Here is a 21,775-nt window from a genome sequence, read left to right on the forward strand (position 1 = left end):
CATTCAGTCACTAGGTCCCACAGTATTTCACATAATTTTCTACTTTAAACTCTTTAAAAATCGTAACACATTTTAAGAACGTGTTTTCTTCAAGACAAACGTTAGGTAATTTGATTGTTCTTATGCATGCAGTTACCAAATGAGGCAACTACAATTTAATTCAGAGCTTTTACGGGTTTCTGTTTTAACTGACCGATATATTCTTTACAGTTTATCATTTAAGAAAAAGACTCCGAATCATCAATACCCGGTTCCACGCATCTTTAGCAAGTCTTTCGTCAAACGCCAAAATTTTGTAGTCTCTAAAGTCGCATGCACACCGGACGCATTGGCTTGTGTGGCATGAGCACGAGCCAGTAGGATGTCGAGCGTGCCTTTCAAGACGCTCCCAGTGTAGACGCGGCTAAGAAATTTGTTCAAAAATGAAGATGGCAGCCGGCAACGAGCAAGGAATTTGGTTTTAGCGTGTCTCGTGCAAGCGTTGCTATCGACCTAGGCGCCACACCACCACCATCCCGTTGGGTTAACCGAGACGAGTATTATGTTAGAAATCGCAACAGTGAAGTTAACGATTAAGCCATTTCACAGTTAACGGTGACTNTGTGGGGTCATTGACGAAATTCTACGTGCTCGGCGACCGGGCTTTAGTATCCCGTTTATACGACACTAGCGACACTACTACTCACCGCGGCGTATGGACACCGCGTGCAAGGCGTGCGTGACGCGTAGGTGCGCGTGTAGCTCGCTGTGTGACAAGCGGTGCAGCAGGCGGCCGTCCAGCGCGGCCTCGCTGGCGGCCCCGCGGGCTCCGCACACGCCGATGTCTTCTAACCGACGCCGTGTCCAGCTGCCCCGGCACTAGTGTCCAGCTTATACACTAGGCAGGGTACTCACCTGCCATGTAGCACGTAACGTAGCATGTAACGTATTACGTAACCAACCTTCAAGTGAGTACGGCTCGTGCACGGTCATCGCGTATCTGGCTGCGAGCTCCTGAATCCTACTGCGAGCTGCCTTTGTGCGCAGTGATACCGCCACTCGGCGGGTCGCTACGATCTCCCTGCGAACCACGCGCGAGCAGCGAGCAGCGGGCTCTTGATACAGTATCTGATACATCACATGCTACACGGCTAGATGAGTACCCGGCGGCTGTGCGCCAGGCGGTGCAGCAGGCGGCCGTCTAACGCGGCCTCGCTTGCCGCCCCTCGGGCGTGTCTTCCAGCCAGCGCAGCGCCCACGCCGTATCCAACTGCCCCCACACTAGTGTCCCGCTTATACGAGACTAGCGACACTACTACTCACCGCGGCGTATGGACAGCGCGTGCAAGGCGTGGGTGACGCGTAGGTGCGCGTGTAGCTCGCTGTGTGACAAGCGGTGCAGCAGGCGGCCGTCTAACGCGGCCTCGCTGGCGGCCCCGCGGGCTCCGCACACGCCGATGTCTTCCAACCAGCGCAGCGCCCACGCCGTGTCCAGCTGCCTCTGATACTATAGTCCGGTCGCCGAGCACGTAGAATTTCGTCCAATGACCCCAATCTACCCATCCTTATCGCTCGCGCGTAATTATATTGCTGTCGCGACTGTGCGACGGGCGGCCGCAGTGAGTGTGGGGTCATTGACGAAATTCTACGTGCTCGGCGACCGGGCTTTAGTATCCCGCTTATACGAGACTAGCGACACTACTACTCACCGCGGCGTATGGACAGCGCGTGCAAGGCGTGCGTGACACGCAGGTGCGCGTGCAGCTCGCTGTGTGACAAGCGGTGCAGCAGGCGGCCGTCTAACGCGGCCTCGCTGGCGGCCCCGCGGGCTCCGCACACGCCGATGTCTTCTAACCAGCGCAGCGCCCACGCCGTGTCCAGTTGACCTGATGCCGTCAGCATCGGGTCGCCGTGACCACCCTGATGACAATCACCAATTAAATATTTAAATATTTCATATCATTTTCTAGGGGTCATTGCAACCGCGCTGCAAAGATCTCGCCGCGCTGGCGTATACACTGGCTGTATTTAGTGTTGCAACGGCAACGAAAGCTATTGCGCATGTGCGCCATTTCCTCTACAACGCAAACAAAAGTGGTGCCACTGCTGAGTCGCACATAATACATCCTTTCCCCGCCTCGTCTCGCGAGTCTATTTCTTATGCCATACAGTGTGCTCAGTCGTCGCATAAAAATCTAAGCTCTCGTATCGCACAGCGGATTCAATTTGACCAGTGGAGAGGCGGAAAGCGCCGTCAAGACGACGTCGACGCTGCTTAAAGGCTCTAAGCTCTAACCCCCTGGGGGGTCGCGAAGCCTCTGTAGGGGGCTCTGTAACCAGACAAGTTTACAAGCTAGATTTATCCGAAATCTAATTAGCAAATGCATAAATGTTGTATAGATTGAAGAATTCGTTCCCTACAACATCTTTGTAAAAGGCATGAAAAAAAAGCAGACGGTCGGGGGGCCGCAAAATTTTTTTTCATGCTAGGGTCGCGTCATGAAAAAGGTTGAAAAACACTGCTCTAAGCTATATAAAAAACTTATATTGAATCAGCGTGAGCTTCTTGTCAATGGACAACGAAAGCGATTTCAATGACCCCGCAATCTTTACAAACTATCTAACTAAATAGCTTGAGCCTCATGTCTCAAGACATTTTCTCCTAGACATCGCTAGCTCACCAACAGATCCGTAAGCGCCAGCACAATCTTCTTCTTGTTGTGCATCGGGTGCTTGACGGCGAGCTCCTTGTCTATGGTCTGCGGCGAGGCGGCCGCGATGACGCCGCGCGCGTCCGGCGCCCCGCCCAGCCAGCTCCTGGCGGCGGCCGCGTACACCTCCAGCCCGAGGCTCTCCAGCCAGCCGCAGGTGGTTTCAAAGTCCTGACTAATTACTAACTAGAGCGACTAAACGTCTTGATCTATCGAGAGTTTCTTGTCCACGAAGAAAGAAGAGACTCCTCAGTCACCTCACTAGCTTTACAAACTAGCTCCATAGCTGGGTATATCTCATCCAACAATCGCGTTTATTGAAAAGAAACTCCTAAATATCCCAGATAGTACCTACTACGACTTAACAACACAGTAAGCGCAGCAGCCGCAGGTGGTTTCAAAGTCTTGACAAATTACTAACTAGAGCGACTAAACTTGACCTATCGAGAGCTTCTTGTCAACCGATTATGAAGAGGCGTCCTCAGTGACGTCACGAGCTATACAAACTAGTTCCATAGTTGGGTATATCTCATCCAACAATCGCGATTATTGAAAAGAAACTTCAAGATATCCTAGATAAGTACCTACTACGACTTACCAACACAGTAAGCGCAGCAGCCGCAGGTGGTTTCAAAGTCCCAACAAATTACTAACTAGAGCGACTAAACTAGACCTATCGAAAGCTTCTTATCAACCGACTATGAAGAGGCGTCCTCAGTGACGTCACGAGCTAAACAAACTAGGTCCATAGCAGGGTACCTATATCTCGTGCAACAATCGCGTTTATTGAAAAGAAACTCCTAGACATCCTAGAAAAGTACTTCGACTTACCAGCAGATCCGTAAGCGCCAGCACAATCTTCTTCTTATGCATCGGGTGCTTGACGGCGAGCTCCTTGTCTATGGTCTGCGGCGAGGCGGCCGCGATGACGCCGCGCGCGTCCGGCGCCCCGCCCAGCCAGCTCCTGGCGGCGGCCGCGTACACCTCCAGCCCGAGGCTCTCCAGCCAGCCGCAGGTGGTTCCAAAGTCCCGACTAATTACTAACTAGAGCGACTGAACTTGACCTATCGAGAGCCTCTTATCCACGGAGAAAAAAGAGGTTCCTTAGTCACCCCGCTAGCTTCACAAAACAGCTCCATAACTGGGTATATCTCATCCAACAATCGCGTTCTTTGAAAAGAAACTCCTAGATATCCTAGATAAGTACCTACTAACCAACACAGTAAGCGCAGCAGCCGCAGGTGGTTTCAAAGTCCCGACTAATTACTAACTAGAGCGACTAAACTTGACCTATCGAGAGCCTCCTCCACGGAGAAAAAAGAAGTTCCTTAGCCACCCCGCGAGCTTCACAAAACAACTCCATAGCTGGGTATATCTCATCCAACAATCGCGTTTATTGAAAAGAAACTCCTAGATATCCTAGATAAGTACTACGACTTACCAACACAGTAAGCGCAGCAGCCGCAGGTGGTTTCAAAGTCCCGACAAATTACTAACTAGAGCGACTAAACTAGACCTATCGAGGGCCTCTTGTCAACGGACTATGAAAAGGCCTCCTCAGTCATCCCACGACCTTTACAAACTAAACTAGCTACTAAACTAGCGCCCCGCCCAGCCAGTTCTTAGCGGCGGCCACGTACACTTCCAGCCCGAGGCTCTCCAGCCAGCCGCAGGTGGTTTCAAAGTCCCGACTAATTACTAACTAGAGCGACTAAACTTGACCCACCGAGTTTCTTGTCAACCGACTACTATGAAGAGGCGTCCTCAGACACGTCACGACCTTTACAAACTAAACTAGCGCCCCGTCCAGCCAGTTCCTGGCGGCGGCCACGTACACCTCGACTAATTACTAACTAGAGCGACTAAACGTCTTGATCTATCGAGAGTCTCTTGTCCACGGAGAAAACATGCTCCTTAGTCACCCCACGAGATTCACAAAATAGGTCCATAGCTGGGTATATCTAATCCAGTAATCGCGTTTATTGAAAAGAAACTCTTAAATATCCTAGATAGTACCTACTACGACTTACCAACACAGTAAGCGCAGCAGCCGCAGGTGGTTTCAAAGTCTTGACAAATTACTAACTAGAGCGACTAAACTTGACCTATCGAGAGCTTCTTGTCAACCGACTATGAAGAGGCGTTCTCGTTGACGTCATGAGCTAAACAAACTAGGTCCATAGCAGGGTACCTATATCTCGTGCAACAATCGCGTTTATTGAAAAGAAACTCCAAGATATCCTAGATAAGTACTACGACTTACCAACAGATCCGTAAGCGCCAGAACAATCTTCTTCTTATGCATCGGGTGCTTGACGGCGAGCTCCTTGTCTATGGTCTGCGGCGAGGCGGCCGCGATGACGCCGCGCGCGTCCGGCGCCCCGCCCAGCCAGCTCCTGGCGGCGGCCGCGTACACCTCCAGCCCGAGGCTCTCCAGCCAGCCGCAGGTGGTTTCAAAGTCCCGACTAATTACTAACCAGAGCGACTAAACTTGACCTATCGAGCCTCTTGTCCACGGAGAAAAAAGGCTCCTTAGTCATCACACGAACTTCACAAAATAGCTCCATAGCTGGGTATGTCTCATGCAACAATCGCGTTTATTGAAAAGAAACTCCTAGATATTCTGGATAAGTAGGTACTACGACTTACCAACACAGTAAGCGCAGCAGCCGCAGGTGGTTTCAAAGTCTTGACAAATTACTAACTAGAGCGACTAAACTTCTCCACGGAGAAAAAAGAGGTTCCTTAGTCACCCCGCGAGCTTCACAAAACAGCTCCATAGCTGGGTATATCTCATGCAACAAACGCGTTTCTTACTAAGAAACTCCTAGACAAAATACACTTACCAACAGATCCGTAAGCGCCAGAACAATCTTCTTCTTATGCATCGGGTGCTTGACGGCGAGCTCCTTGTCTATGGTCTGCGGCGAGGCGGCCGCGATGACGCCGCGCGCGTCCGGCGCCCCGCCCAGCCAGCTCCTGGCGGCGGCCGCGTACACCTCCAGCCCGAGGCTCTCCAGCCAGCCGCAGGTGGTTTCGCAGTCCCATTGTCGTAGGTCTGTTGTTTGCCTAAAAAACAATAACATGTGAATTTCTCATTCGAAATCTGCATAAGAATTTGCATAAACTGCCTACGAATAATATGAAATAGTATTCTATGGATCAGTTCCACTGTTCCTTGTAATAGTCCCACAGAAATTTACTGTCGAGTGTTCAACTTTTATCGTTCCTTACCAAGGCTGCTGTCACTGCAGAGTCGCGAGCGAACTTCTCTGAGCGAGGGGGACGGACTGCCGCGCGGTATTACCTTCTCTTTCCTGCTTACTTCCTTTACGATTCTCACCCGTTAAGTATGTACTAGAATAGTTCCTTACCAAGGCATAGGAGTCATTCTCGGCCGGGGTCCCGTGGATCGTATCGACGCGCGCGCAATGTCGTCTCCTTCAAACTCCTACAGAGTCGCGATCGCACTTCTCTGAGTGAGAGAGACGGTCTGCCGCGCGGTATTGCCTCCTCTTTCCTACTTCCATTATGATTCTTGCCGTAGTGTACTCAGTACTCTACAATAGTTCCTTACCAAGGCATAGGAGTCATCCTCGGCCGCGGTCCCGTAGATCGTATCGACGCGCGCGCAATGTCGTCTCCTTCCAACCGAATTCCACCGCCGCCGCTGCCGAGTCGCGAGCGAACTTCTCTGAGCGAGGGAGATGGACTGCCGCGCGGTATTGCCTTCTCTTTCCTACTTCCATTATGATTCTTGCCCGTAGTGTACTCTACAATAGTTCCTTACCAAGGCATAGCAGTAATCCTCGGCCGCGGTCCCGTAGACCATATCGACGCGCGCGCAATGTCGTCTCCTTCCAACCGAATCCCGCCGCCGCCGCTGCCGAGTCGCGATCGCACTTCTCTGAGCGAGGGGGACGGACTGCCGCGCGGTATTACCTTCTCTTTCCTGCTTACTTCCTTTATGATTCTCACCCGTTAAGTATCTACTAGAATAGTTCCTTACCAAGGCATAGGAGTCATCCTCGGCCGCGGTCCCGTAGATCGTATCGACGCGCGCGCAATGTCGTCTCCTTCCAACCGAATCCCGCCGCCGCCGCTGCCGAGTCGCGAGCGAGACGGACTGCCGCGCGGTATTACTTACTCTTTCCTACTCACTTCATTATGATCCTCGCCCGTACTCTACAATAGTTTCCTTACCAAGGCATAGGAGTCATCCTCGGCCGCGGTCCCGTAGGTAGATCGACGCACGCGCAATGTCATCTCCTTCTAGTCTGACGCCGCCGCCACCGCTGCCAAGTCGCTAGCGAACCTCTCGAAGCGAGGGGGACGGACTGCCATGCAGTATTGCTTTCTCTTTCGTACTTACTTCCATTATGATTCTTGCCGTAGAGTATTCTACTACAGTTCCTTACGCGCGCGCAAATCGTCTCCTTCTAATCGAATTCCGCCGCCGCCACTGCCGAGTCGCGAGCGAACTTCTCTGAGCGAGGGGGATGGACTGCCGCGCGGTATTGCCTTCTCTTTCCTACTTACTACCATTATGATTCTTGCCCGTAGAGTAATCTACTATAAGTTTCTTACCAAGGCATAGGAGTCATCCTCGGCCGCGGTCCCGTAGGTAGATCGACGCACGCGCAATGTCATCTCCTTCTAGTCTGACGTCGCCGCCACCGCTGCCAAGTCGCTAGCGAACCTCTCGAAGTGAGGGACGGACTGCCATGCAGTATTGCTTTCTCTTTCGCACTTACTTCCATTATTATTCTTGCCGTAGAGTATTCTACTACAGTTCCTTACGCGCGCGCAATATCGTCTCCTAATCGAATTCCGCCGCCGCCGCTGCCGAGTCGCGATCGCACTTCTCTGAGCGAGGGGGACGGACTGCCACGCGGTATTACCTTCTCTTTCCTGCTTACTTCCTTTATGATTCTCACTCGTTAAGTATCTACTAGAATAGTTCCTTACCAAGGCATAGGAGTCATCCTCGGCCGCGGTCCCGTAGATCGTATCGACGCGCGCGNAAAATCTTGGTGGTAGATTTTGCGATCACGTGGTAATTAAAATATTTTATTGTTATTTTTCATTACAGTCTATTTTTACTACAAATTCTATTTCAGACGTAATGCAAAATAAAATTAAGTTATTTTTAGCGATGAAACGAAAACGAATGACGAAAATTTGGAACAGCAAGTTATGTATGTATACCTACTAATATTATAAAGAGGAATAATACTAATATTTTATTTGCCATAAATAGGTCAACATACACCACATATTACAGTCGGAAAATCTTTGCGGTAGGTACCTCGGATTGTAGTTAGTTGGACAGTGGTGACGGCCACTTGAATCATCTCACCCCTAAGCTTTTGGCTACCGCCGGCGCACTAAGCCGGTTGATGCCTAATCTCGGAGGCCCGGCTGCACTGAGTCGCTGACTATACTTTTGCGTCGCGCGTTATATGGTCCTATATGGGGCTTGAGTATGGCACAGTGTTGTGTAGTNGATTTTAAGGTTCGGGAGATGAGTAAAAAATACGAATAACGGTCTTCAGTAGGTGAGATTTGCTTTATGAATATGTTGTCTAAATTTTTTATAACAATATTTTATTAATATTTACAGGCAGGAAGTTGAATTTTATCAATATTTACAGGCAGGCGGCTATCGTGGCTTCAAGATTCTCTTATGGGAGAGAGACTTGAGAATTCTCATAAGACATTGTATTATCGTGATAGAGTCAATATAATTTTAACATGCAACTAAAAAACTATTTTACGGACACATAAAGCTAATAAACTTTGTGTTAAATAATTATAACTTAATTTTTGAGTGAGTATTAAATATTTATAGCTTAATTTTTGAGCAAAGGATAAATCAATTACTAAGCAGTTAAAATATTTGGCTAACTATAGGATTTTCCACATGTAGTGGTGGGATCGGCATGCGGGTCACTCGTTAGACACAGTACAACAACAATAGGCCAAGCTGGGGTGAGAGACTGTATTAGACACGAGTAGGGCTGCCATCTTTGATTCCAAATAGGAGTTATGAAAATTCTGGTCTTAGATTGTTTCCTATACGTATAGCATAATGGGGAGCTAGGGTAAAAAGCTATTCAGTCTTAGGTCTCACTTTAGATATCTTTCTTCCTTATGCTCTTTGAATATTGCAACAGTACTTATAAAAATGGAAGTGTCATTAATTTTCTCAAATTTTTAAGAACGTGTAATCTTCAAGTCAGCGTTAACTGTTCTTCAATTCATGTAGTTATTTGACCGATAAGTTATTTATACGTAGTTTATCACGGACTTTCAGAACGTGGGGGAAAGCTCGTTCATTAATATCCGATTCAGCGAAACTTCGTCACAGGCCAGAATTTTTCTAGTCGCTAAATTCACGTCCACACTGGGCGCATGGACTCTCAGCTCTGAGCAGGATGTCAAGCGTACCTTGCGAGCCCAAGCTTTATGCTAGTGTGAACGCGGCTCAAGTTGTTCAAACATGAAGATGGCAGCCGTCAACGAGCAAGGACTTATAGCGTGGCAATGCATAATATGCATGCGATCTATCGACCTAGGTTGTCACCCGCGGCCGCGCGCCACCACCATCCCGTTGAGTTAACCGAGACGAGTATTATGTTAGAAATCGCAACAGTGAAGTTAACAATTATGCCTTTTCACAGTTAACGGTGACTTTATCAGCGAGATATCTCGATCCAAAATCTGTGACACCGAAAGTTTTAGTTTATCTGACAGATAAGTTCTTAGTACGCTATTGGTGAGTATATCAGAAAATGGTGACCCTCAATATCCGATTCAGCGCGTCTTTCCCTCATTGAAGAATATTGGTTTTAATTTTGAAGTGATTAAGGGTTAAGATGGCAGCCCACAAAGCAGGGGAACGCATATGTGTCGTGCAAGCGTTGCTATCGACCTAGGTTCGGCACCGAGTGCCCGCGGCCGCGCGCCACCACCATCCCGTAGGGTTTACCGAGACGAGTTATGCCTTTTCACAGTTAACGGTGACTTTATCAGCGAGATATCTCGATCCAAAATCTGTGACACCGAAAGTTTTAGTTTATCTGACAGATAAGTTCTTAGTACGCTATTGGTGAGTATATCAGAAAATGGTGACCCTCAATATCCGATTCAGCGCGTCTTTCCTTCATTGAAGAATATTGGTTTTAATTTTGAAGTGATTAAGGGTTAAGATGGCAGCCCACAAAGCAGGGGAACGCATATGTGTCGTGCAAGCGTTGCTATCGACCTAGGTTCGGCACCGAGTGCCCGCGGCCGCGCGCCACCACCATCCCGTAGGGTTTACCGAGACGAGTATATCTTTCAAATCGAAACAGTGAAGTTAACGATTAAGCCATTTCACAGTTAAGGGTGACCTATCAGCTAGACATCTAGATCCAAAATCGGTCACCTAGAGTAGGCAGTAAATCCATCAGATATGCCCCTAATAAACTATCCTGGACTTTATCAGATAGTGGTGAAGTCTCTCAATATCCGATTCAGCGCGTCTCTCGAAACTACATTTTAGATATTTTTTTTTAGTTGTCAAGAAATGAAAAGTTAAAGATGGCAGCCCACAAAGCAGGGGAACGCATATGTGTCGTGCAAGCGTTGCTATCGACCTAGGTTCGGCACCGAGTGCCCGCGGCCGCGCGCCACCACCATCCCGTTGGGTTTACCGAACGCCACGCGCGCGTCCGACGCCACCACGGACGAGCGAGGTAGCGACGAATACATGTGGGTATTCCGCTCGATGGAGCGCCCGTAGTTCGCTGGCGGCGTCTGAAATAGATATTTTTACTATCTGATGAATAAGGTTCGTAGCAGATCACTTATTACAATATTATAACAGCAGATTTTAAGACCAGCGTATCCTATCCTATTCTATGTATGTATTGTCTAGGCATCAGTAATAATCAATACCGAAATTAGTAATAGTTATCTGAAACTATAGACGTCAGCTCCTAACCATTTGGCCAATTTGCAATGGCTCACCGCAACGCCGCATACCATCGAGCGTCTCTGCGGTTCTCAACACCCCAATAATTTTTCAGGCTATTTCTCTACTCTAACATTATGACATTCTTGCAAGCTAAGATTTCACAGATTAATTTGTTTATTCCCACAACGTAGTAACTATTATCTATTACTAACTATTGATTATCATCAGGTCATTTACTCTCCAATGCAGGAGAGGGTTCGTGCTCTCCAATGTAGGCACATTAGCAAATGGGCAAATAATAAAAATGGTCTAGGTTACGCAGGACCGGTCGTTGTGCCCTCGGAGGAAGCCTTTTTCTTTGTGAACAACATTTGGTTGAAATCTAACTGTTACTATTTTAATAGCAAGTTATTATAAGGTGCTAACCCTAGGAGGCGCGGGCCTGACGAGCGGTCCGCCGGCGTCGGGCGGCGGCGAGCGCTCTAGCAAGCCACGCTCGGCCACTCGTAGCCGCACTTCGCTCAGTTTCGATAACAGCTCCAGTTTTTGCGTCTCCAGGGAAGACCTTTGTAGCATTTCCTAGAAAAAACATTAAGAACATTTAATGTGGGAATGTCTTTGACGACCACCTAAAGTAATGGTTTGCGTTCTAACCACTGCTGTCTGCTACCCGTAGTACAAGACTCAAAATCAAAATTATCTTTATTTGTTTAGACTAATTAAATTAGTACTTACAAATCGTCAAATGCTCTTATGGAGCCTATACATGTCTCATTCTTTTTTTGCCCTACCAGCGCTTCGAGACAAACATTTGGCAAGTGCTGAGAAGAAGCGCCGCAACAAACTCCTCAATTCACTCAACTCATGACTAGATGGCACAGTGTGGAATTTCCAAGGATTTATTATAAAATATGTTCTAAACTACGAATGCCGAGATCCTAATATTCCGACAGAATAAATCTCGTCAAAGAAGCGCAGTGTAGCTAGAATATTCTAAGGATAGGATTAGATAGGGGATTTATTCGAACCCAGTGCGCTCTATTGACAGTGATATCGAATTTTGTGGCTTTTCGGGTTGCGACAGCCTGCGGGAGACGAGTTAACTAAAAGGTATTTTTAATTGAAGTTGAATTTTGAATTTAGTCCAGTAATTTTCCAACAGCCAACGTGAAAATATATTCCCGAATCCAATCCAGTACCAACAGCTCCAGTGATATTGACTGAGCCGTGGTTAATAATAAATTTTCATTAAAACGCAAAACATACAGTTTTAATATTACACACATATTGATACAATTTTGCAGACAAAGTTACTATAAATTACTGGCATAAGGAAATCAAAATAAACTCCCTTGAGCTCATAAATATCAACAGTTTACTGAAACTGAAATACAAAGCGATCACATATCCGGCATACAACGATCTGAAACGGCGAAAGAAAGCTTTCAGACTGTTCAAACAAACGTTTCTAAATTTTAAACATTTACAAATAATGTATAAACAGATCTGACCCATTTGAAATTAACTTTATCAATGACGTAGTTTATGGGTTCGTATCTCAGGCGTTTAATAAAAAGCGCATCTGGCATTCGCAGGGAGATACACGGGCGATACAAGGCGTAAATGGACTACGAAATTAGAACGGAATTTTGTTTTCTTTGCCCATTCCTATAAGAAAAGTCATTCCAACTATGTTCCTTATTTATTTTAATGTTTCAGCTTTCTGTTGTGTGGGAGGGAAACGGGTGAATTATAACATTTACAAACTATCCTAATTCTCCTTCTCGAGACTAAAACATCCGCGTTATTTAGAAAAGGAGTATTTAGAAACAATATAAAGCTTGTAAAAAGGATGTAATTACATAGTACATTATTTTCTTTTCTTTCGTTGCCAAATAAAATTATTTCCTTTATTTCTTACTATTTTAATTAATAATAAAAAACTCAGTAAAACTCATGTATTTCTGTAAGTAGGCTTTAAAAAAGCACTTACAAAAAACTAAAACAAAATACTTTAGAATCGAACAATTATAAAAGGATAGCACAGCACATACGTATCTCTATTGATATGATGACTCTTTTTTGGGATTCTTATAGAGCTTATTTAGCTTAGATCTGCACAATTTAGTAGAGAATACCTATTACCTACCCACGAGTACACTCGTAAACAGTTTAAAACAGTTCATTGCCACCGGAGTCGGCTGGTGTAGGCGATGTGTTCAATTATTACATTACATTAGTTATTGGCCCACGATTTTATTCCCGAACTGACGTGAATCATCATTACTTTCAGACGGGCCACGGCCACAATGTAAAACCGACCGACATTATTACATCACGCCTATAACTATAGTTTAAAAATGCTTGTGACTTAGAAAAGCTACGTTAAAAATTATAGCTCGTTATTAGTCTATCGGCCCTTTTCAGCGCATTTAAAACGTCCCAAATATAGCTTTCCCTGCCCCTACTCCGGGACAATGGGTATATCTGGTGCTGAGACGAAGTGGCGGAGGAAACTCGGTCATCTTTTGTCAGCCTATTATGACTTGTCAGCAAATACCATTTACAAGTTATTTAATAAGTGTGAGCTAGATAAATAATAAATTCCACCATTAACTTTCAGTGAAATCTTTTTATTTTTCTCAGAAATCTAATCACAGTTAACAAAGCCAATTTGTATTTGCGTAATAACAGCTCCCAACGTTGCGTGCTCGCGATGCCTGGACTCTCCAACGATTAACATCTCAAACACACGCAAGATTCCAAGATTCTTGATGAAGCAAATAACATTAGGATTCGGCTCGTCTCCGCCTGCTTTACAGACAGCAAAATAAATAGCTATCCCGGGTTCTGACATCACAATCTTATTAGCATGCCATACACAATAGAGCGTATAAACAGATGGTAATGTGATGTCGATAGCAAGCAACGACAAGAGAGGAAAATAATAGGTAGACTTTGCCATGGAAAATTTAATTTGTCTGATGGAAAAAGATAAAAAGTAGGACTTAGGGCCTCGAGCTCATAATGAGTATTTGCGTGTATACGCGGCTGCAGATAAGGGATGTCTGTCATCTTGTGTGAAACGGAGTGATTGTACAATTGGTGCGACAATGTCATATCTCGCGATGAATGGCGGGTGTCTCGAAGCGTTGAATTGCTCGGCCCACACCGATCATGATTATTCAATAGCCCCATTCCAGCGGGATCTAGGCCGTGCTGAATGTTAAAGAGCTTACCACCTTGCTTTAATAGGACGTTGCGAACTGTAACCGTTGCCGTTAGTAAAATATTTATTTATTCAGAGCTCTCACCTCAGGGCCTGGTGTTGAGTAAATTTTGTGGAGCACTCTTAACGTATCTATTAACAATTCAGCACATCTTACTGTCTTTCAGCGCTATATTATTTCAGTCGCGCTGGATGTACAGTCACTAGCACAATAGGCTATTAATTTTTGTCGCCAAAATCGCACCTATTACTACTTATGATGCCACAGTGCTCAGTTTGTGTGTCATCGCTACATCCTCTCAACTTATTTGTAGTGTTGATTTACGATGCGTAAAAAAGAAGACATAGATTTAAACGTCATGTGAGTTTTAGTATTAGCATTTTATATTAGAGTTAGACTTTTAAGCGTTGTATACGAGCCTTTATTCTTAAAAAAGTAAGTTGAAAAACTTCGCGCCATTAAATTAAATTACATTTAAAAAAACTTTAGTTTACCTTCTGCAGTCTTTGCTCCGCATCGTCTAGCCTCTGCCGCGCGTCGTGGAGCGAGCGCTCCAGGTCACTCATCTTCTCGTTCTGGGCCGCGATCTGTTCTGACAGCACCTGCACTTGCAGGTGTAGACTCTCCTTGTCCGCCTCCAGCCTTCTGACTCGGTCTTCTGCATCGTTCTGTAAACAAAAACTGTATTATTAGCTTTGAAACTGCTACAATCTGACTGCTTCCCTAATTCCAACTATCTGGTCAGTTGTAAAATCGAATATTGTATCGACTTATAGTTCGTTTGAACTTCATGAAATAAAATTTTACAGCTATAAATTATCTAGTATGCGATGCAATAATTGCATTTGTATTTACGAGTAAAAATATAACATTAAATTAAAATAGTAGCTTGCAATAATGTTTTCCTAGCACATACTTAATGTGTACATTTTTGTTATTAAGTATTTTTAAAAGTTAGCACATAATTAATAAATAATACATTTAACAACAAAAACATAATTTATATTATTAGACACGTTAATAAATGGGTATATTACATTGAATCAAATAGGAGAAAAACAACAACCTTCAGTCAATAAAACAAATGGAAGGATATCAATGCAATGGACTGGTAGTAATAGCACCTGAAATACAGAACAGTAAATACATGGGATAAGTTACGAGTTACGACAATCATTCAACACCTAATCTACTTATGTTACACTAGCTTTCCGCCCGCGGCTTCGCGCGCGTGGACTACATACATATTTTACGGAACCCTATTTTTTTTCCAAAATAAAATTTAGCATATGTTACTCGTGGATAATGTAGCTTTCAAATGGTGAAAGAATTTTTAAAAACGGTCTAGTAGTTTTTGAGCCTATTCATTACAACCAAACAAACAAACAAAGTTTTCCTCTTTATAATATTAGTGTAGATTGACAAAACGTAACTGCTAAACGTAGGCGACTATTTCGACATAGTTACACTGGTCACCTGATTAGCACAACAAGTTGTCCGGAATGCATTCGGGCGTACCTTGTAAGTTCGCGCCGGCACCGGTGGAAGTGAAGGGTGCGAGGGCCAGGCGCGGTCATGCATGCAGCACGGCGGCGGCGCCGGCGGCCCGTGGCACCAGCACATCGGCGGCCACCACCCGCCCTCCGGCGGCCAGCGAAAGTGCTCGTACGAGTTCCATCGCCGGTGCAAGTCAGGAGGCGTCTCCTCCGCGCGATGCTTACGAGGCTTCGGCGACGCCCGCACGCTCGACGGGTGCTGAGGTGGCTTCGATGACACCGACGACCTACTTTTTCGGTCACGGTCACTGCGATCTGACGGCAATCGCCGACGCCTATCCAAACTCGCAGCGGAGTAATCATCCCCTTTACTTTCCATCGGATCTCGGTCATCCGTCACTTCACCAGATGGCATCCATTTGAAATCATCGTCACGCCGCGTCGAGTTGTCCAAACGTCTGCTGGGTGTCAACGTGCGATAATCTGCATCGTTCCCTTGAGTTTCATATTCTCTCTCTTCAGAATCATCCTCGCTGGTAGAACTGGACTCGCTGTCTGATGAAGACTCAGCTCGCGCCGGTACCGCGCCGTCTTTCCAAGCCGTGCATTTCACGGTCGCTTCGTCAGGGCTATCCGAGTCACCGCCTGTTATGAAATATTTTGTATAATAACACTCTTGTACACTTATGTAGAGCCACAGGAACGACGCGAAACTCACCCATAGGCGAGTACATATAAGAGCGCACGGCGGGGTGCACGTAGCCCGCCGCCGCGCGCTCCTCGTCCTCGTCGAAGGGTTCGGTCAAGTATTCGCGGTCGGACATGAGGCTCTGCACAAGCGACACTGCGCGACAAGCTCTACGTACGAGTCACCGACGTGTCTCTATTTAGAGTTTGGCCGCGTTCCAGTAATATACTACGTCAGTGATTCGTTCACGGCTCGAAAATTACGTACTCTCCTGTGGGGGCGGTTCCTCACTCGACTGCACGGAAGCGGAGTCACGCGAGGAGGCCTCAGACGCCGTGGACAGAGGTCGCTCGCTGCAGTCCGACGCCCGCCGAGAGATATCCTCTCCGAAGTGATCTTGCGTCCCGGTGCGGAGCGTGTTTGTGATCTCGGCGGAGTTCGATCTCGATTTAATCGACCGAGGCTTCGAGTCCGTGGCGCGGTTGTGCAACGCCGCTATGGTGGCTGCTACGAATGAGCCCCCACGGCCGAGCTCGCGCATGTTTTGGTTTAAAATGAACGGCGCCTACACGAACACGGCCGACAAACGCGCCCGGAAATAGATCGGGGTATATGCGTCTGATGCATTCCGGACACCCTTCCCGCTTTGATCCATGGTTTTATTACACACACAAAAAGAAACGAACTTTCGTCGTGTTGAGAAAGTTTGGAAGAAAAATGTTATTATGATCGTTAAATTAATCAAACACAGCAATGATTACGTCTCGTTACAGCGAGGTTGAGTAATGCGTAAGCGCAAGGTAGCGTGCGGCGCGCTGCACTCAAAGAAGCGCACTCACCGGCATGCAGTTGACGCCCTCGTACAGGGAGTAGCGCCCCCACTCGACGCACTCTTCATATTCCGAACCATCCTCTATGACGTTTTCAGACTGTTGCTGTATCTCTGATGACTCCCACGGTGCTTGAGGTTCAATATATTGAATACTATCATTCATAAAATCTGGATTGTAGGGGAATTGAGTATCATAGTACGGCGGGGCAGAAGGTTCCACTAACACAAATTCATGTCTTCTATAACCATTTCGGGGTTTCAAACAATTCATTTTTCTTCCTTGTTCGTGGATTCTGTAGTCATTATAATGAAAGGATATAAGCACTTAAGTTTTAAGACTTAATTTCAAATGAGTGAAAGTTGCGTGTGTAAATGTTATGTAAACAATCCACTCGTGTTTATTGGGTATCACGTAGTGAATGACACGTCGCCGAAATGTTATTAAAGAAAACTCCCCTCGTATCGGAAATAGAACGACAGCTGTACTGCCGGGAATATCCAACAAAAGCGCGATTTTACTGCTCATCTGGGAGAGGGCGTGCACGTGTTCCAGAAGGCTAAATATAACCATTTGTTAAACTTTTTCGCTAGAGCAGAAATGTTTACAAATTAACCCGATTTCTAAACCGCGGACTCACCAAATCATTGGGTCTTTAGCCTGTGTGGGCAGCCAATGAATGATATTTACAATCTAACGCGTATAATGTGTTTAATAAATCGTTAAACTCAATTGATCTTGGCAGTAATACAACTACATTAATTTACACTTAGCAATGAAAAGAATCAAGTGTTATCTATTAGTAAAAATCTCAATATCGATGATACAAATCATCGTTATACCTAATCGTGAATTTAGATGAGGAGTGTTTAATACTACAAGATATAAGTACTCGTAGCTTTTAACCTAGACAAACTCTGGATATGGGTCATTAAACTTTTAAGATTAAAACACGAACCTTCTAAAGGCTTGTAAAAATAGAGAACATTGGAAGACAAAGCATCAACATGAACGTGTCGATTAAGGAGCGAGCATTTATCATGGACCTCTCTCAATTAACAACGTTTCGTGAAGTCAAGAGGGATCTGAATCCTGATAAATTGAACACCGAAGCTCGGCTGAGAGACGCAATTCAATAATTGCCTTCATTGACGGGTCCATCGTAAGGGCCAATGGAGCATTAATTACATTATTGTGCGCTGTGCTTCAGACAAATTAAATTAAAAGGTCGAGTGCAGTGGGTCTTGTTTGATGATAGATATGACTAAACACTTCTTTGAATGACTTCAATTTTGTTTCATTAAAAACAACTTCAGATTTCTCATTTACGCTCTCGCAGATAAAACAGTATGAAGCTGTACACACCAATCGAATTGCTATTGAAAACGAGGATTAGAGTCTTACATGCGGAAATACAAAAAGATTATCCCTTGAAACATTTTCAACATCGAACAAGGACCGTTGAGATGAGAAATCAATAAGAATATCTCACAAAAGCGTTTAGGACGTAGTAAGTACAGGCATTCTTTAAGCTTGGTCCCTAAGGAAACATGACATTTTCTTCCTTAAAAAAAGGGCTACGAACAACGGAATGAAATAAGCACTTTCATGGCAATCTTGTAGCATGTCAAAAGCAAAAGAAATATAAAATACACTAGTTCAGTTTGAGCCTGGAGTTGACAGCGAGTGACTTGCCGCGGCCTGCCCAGACGACAAAACTTTTATGCCTTTTCTGATATAGCCTATAAGCACAGAATGTTCCAGCGACGTATAAACGTATTGGATAGTCCGGCTTCTTTACTAAACTTATTTCCTGTGCTACACACGTGCCACTACATATAACGTTGAAAAACTTACAATACTCACAAGGAAAATCACAAATGGGAAACCGTAACTGTTTATCGTGATTTTTTTTTATTGAAAACGTAATGCAAAAACCGTGAGCGACGAAAGATTGTCGCTGACTGAAGCTAATATTTGTCACATTCGCGGCCGGCACCGGCTGTATTGTGTAAATCGTTTCTGGCCACTACAAGCCGAGAGCGTTGGCATGGATAGAGACAGGAAAAACAACGAGTTCATTTAGAATTAGAAACAAAAGAGATGCATTGCCGGTCTTTTCGATCACCTATCCGACCATCAATCAGTATGGATTATACAGATTAAACCTTTTAAATCACCGAGAAAAGGGTAAACAAACTCTAAACTACATTTAAATAAAGCTTAGGTGCTATTTGCACGCACAAAATGGGCGCGCTGGTATTTGAATATTAAAAAAGTAGGGACTAAAATGAAGCCATGTTTTTCTGAAAAAAAATTTCCGTAATAAGTGCATTGTTTTTGTGCATTGTGCGAATACCGGGTCGACACCCTAGCGGCCCAGTGGGCGGCAAATGGCTCTTGGGCGGGCGGGCAGCGATATAAATATAAATTGTTAACGATAATATTATACTGTTACGTTTAATTGCCTGCTGAAATGATGAAACCATAACCACTCAGAATGTTATGGTTGTTGTGTTTATAGTGATTGCTCATCTAAGTGTAAAACTAGTTTGAAGAGGTAAATTATACACAAGTCCTGTGTAGGCTTAATGTAATGTACCTATACGACTTTAATACACTAGGTACTGTACCAGGTTAATCTCAAACCAATGTTCATTCTCAATAGCATGAATCAGTAATAAAAAGTTGGGATAATTGCCAATAAAACCATTTACTAACACCACATAACTGATCCATAAGGTACTACCTTATGCTCTAAATATGAGTGATGTTTCGCAAAGATTTATCACAATGCCCCAATTCGCTCACAGTTTACACTTTCCCGTAGTAAACAAAGTTGATGGACTATTTAAAACTTCGCCCATATGCATGCGTGTTGAAACACCGTGGTAATAATGAGCGCTCACCGCGTCAGCCGCTGCGCCCTGAATTTTAAATCACTCTTTGCACAGGGCAATTCGCTGAGCGAGCCTGAAAACAGCCTCCCTCGTCCTGAATACGCTATCTTTACTACGTTAGTGTAAACTGTACAACATTTTATTTTTAAATCGGGAAGTGTCGTTCGATCGACATGTGAACGTAGGTATCATAAAATATAGTTCACGTTCGAGTTTCGACCGCATCACGCTCATAGTACAGTAACGTTTTTACTCAACAGTAGTCTTCGAGAAAAATCTTCCAAAATACCATTTTTGCTCTATATCGCTAAAACAACTCACATGTAGAATTATTTTGATAAATGGCTGACGAAATATAACTCTACATTAATGCAAGCGCTTTTATCGAATATGCTTTTCATGCGGTTTTTCAATTAATAATATCTGTCGAAATATTGGCAATAGTATCGCCAAAGCGCTACCACCAATGAAATATAATTGGATCGGGAAATCGCAACGCTTTTATTGGTTCATTCATTTGACCTGTACCTCTAGTAGGAAAAACTTTCGAGTTCGTTTCGTTGCGTATTCAAAGTGTCATCGAAAAATTTTGTATGAAAAATTAAACAGCGCCCCCTAGGGCGGCTATAATATAGGGGGCGCTGTTTAATTTTTCATACAAAATTTTTCGATGACACTTTGAATACGCAACGAAACGAACTCGAAAGTTTTTCCTACTAGAGGTACTGAACGGAAATCAAATTAGCACTGTCCGTGGTATTTGTTGAGTACCTACGTACGACACGTACGTGTTATAAAAGAAAATTACTTGTTATTTTACGATTATTTCTACCTACTTACTTATTGTGGATTTATGTAAAGACAAGAGGGGAAAGCCCCTCGCGTCTAGTTAGCTAACATTTGATACTGATATGATCGACGTTTCAGTTAAATATGGATAATATGGGAAAACAATTGAACGGGTCTATATCGGTTTGCTTACAATAATAAAATTTATAAAAAAAATAAAACCGACTCCAAAAAACCTACACTAAAACGTAGAAAAATAATTACTAATTACCTACTTATTTATTAGGACGAATTATTAATATTTATGTAGGTATACCATGATTGATACTTCTGGAGTCGGTGCCAAGGTTATGAAACATGTAAAGTTTGCCTGCACCGACTCCAAAAGTATCAATCATGGTATACCTACATAAATATTAATAATTCGTCCTAATAAATAAGTAGGTACCTAATTAGTAATTATTTTTCTACGTTTTAGTGTAGGTTTTTTGGAGTCGGTTTTATTTTTTTTATAAAATTTTACTTATTTCTTGCTTTTTAGTTAACTAATTATTACCTTGATGTTACCACTGAAGGTAGGCAGTACACTGAGACCAAAAAAAAATTGGTTCATAATCGGCGGAGATATTACGTATAAAAAAGTTCATCCCCAATTTTCCACCCTTGGGGGTGAAATATTTTCTTCAAATTCGCATGAAACCACCCTTTTGATAATACCTATTCAACAAAAAAATAATCGTTCAAATTGGTTTATAATCGGCGGAGATATTGCGTATAAAAAAGTTCATCCCCAATTTTCCACCCTTGGGGGTTGTTTTTTTTATTATTAAATTTAAATGGGACCATTCTTGAGGTATTACCTATACGCCGAAAAAAGATTTGTTCAAATCGGTTCATAATTGGCGGAGTTATCGCGTAACAAACATAGAAAAAAAAAAACATACGGGTCGAATTGAGAACCTCCTCCTTTTTTTAAGTTGGTTGAAAAAGTAGCTGTGAATGGTTCTGGAATAAAAACTAGCCTATTGCACTTGGTATAGAGTCGTTTTCAATAAACGAACCTTTGACCGCACCGGTAGTTTCAGTGATTACAAAACCAAAAAACATTGCCGCTGTTCGCTGGGAACGTATATTCATCAGGGACCAGTCATATCAAGAATGAGTAGAGTCACTATAGTATGCGTAATATAGG

General features: G+C 44.4%; 1 protein-coding gene across 5 annotated transcripts in view; it reads right to left on the reverse strand.

The window, feature by feature from the left end:
- Positions 1-21,775, reverse strand: part of Liprin-beta (liprin-beta 1) — a 49,841-nt gene that overhangs the window by 15,106 nt on the left and 12,960 nt on the right. For 2 of the 5 annotated variants that reach the window (XM_028307995.1, XM_028307994.1), the window contains exons 1-5: positions 16,332-16,704; positions 15,399-16,021; positions 14,375-14,548; positions 11,077-11,229; positions 10,388-10,490 (exon numbers count right to left, since the gene is read on the reverse strand). In XM_028307995.1, the coding sequence (XP_028163796.1) occupies positions 10,388-10,490; positions 11,077-11,229; positions 14,375-14,548; positions 15,399-16,021; positions 16,332-16,605 (1,327 nt within the window). In that variant the 5' untranslated portion in view covers positions 16,606-16,704. Of the gene's footprint in view, positions 1-10,387; positions 10,491-11,076; positions 11,230-14,374; positions 14,549-15,398; positions 16,022-16,094; positions 16,259-16,331; positions 16,705-21,775 lie in introns of those variants that run through there. The other 3 variants (XM_028307999.1, XM_028307998.1, XM_028307997.1) reach the window with 2 other exon arrangements.

Source organism: Ostrinia furnacalis, unplaced genomic scaffold (genome assembly GCF_004193835.3).
Source record: "Ostrinia furnacalis isolate ACB-3 unplaced genomic scaffold, ASM419383v2 OfSCF2378, whole genome shotgun sequence".
Taxonomy (NCBI): domain Eukaryota; kingdom Metazoa; phylum Arthropoda; class Insecta; order Lepidoptera; family Crambidae; genus Ostrinia; species Ostrinia furnacalis.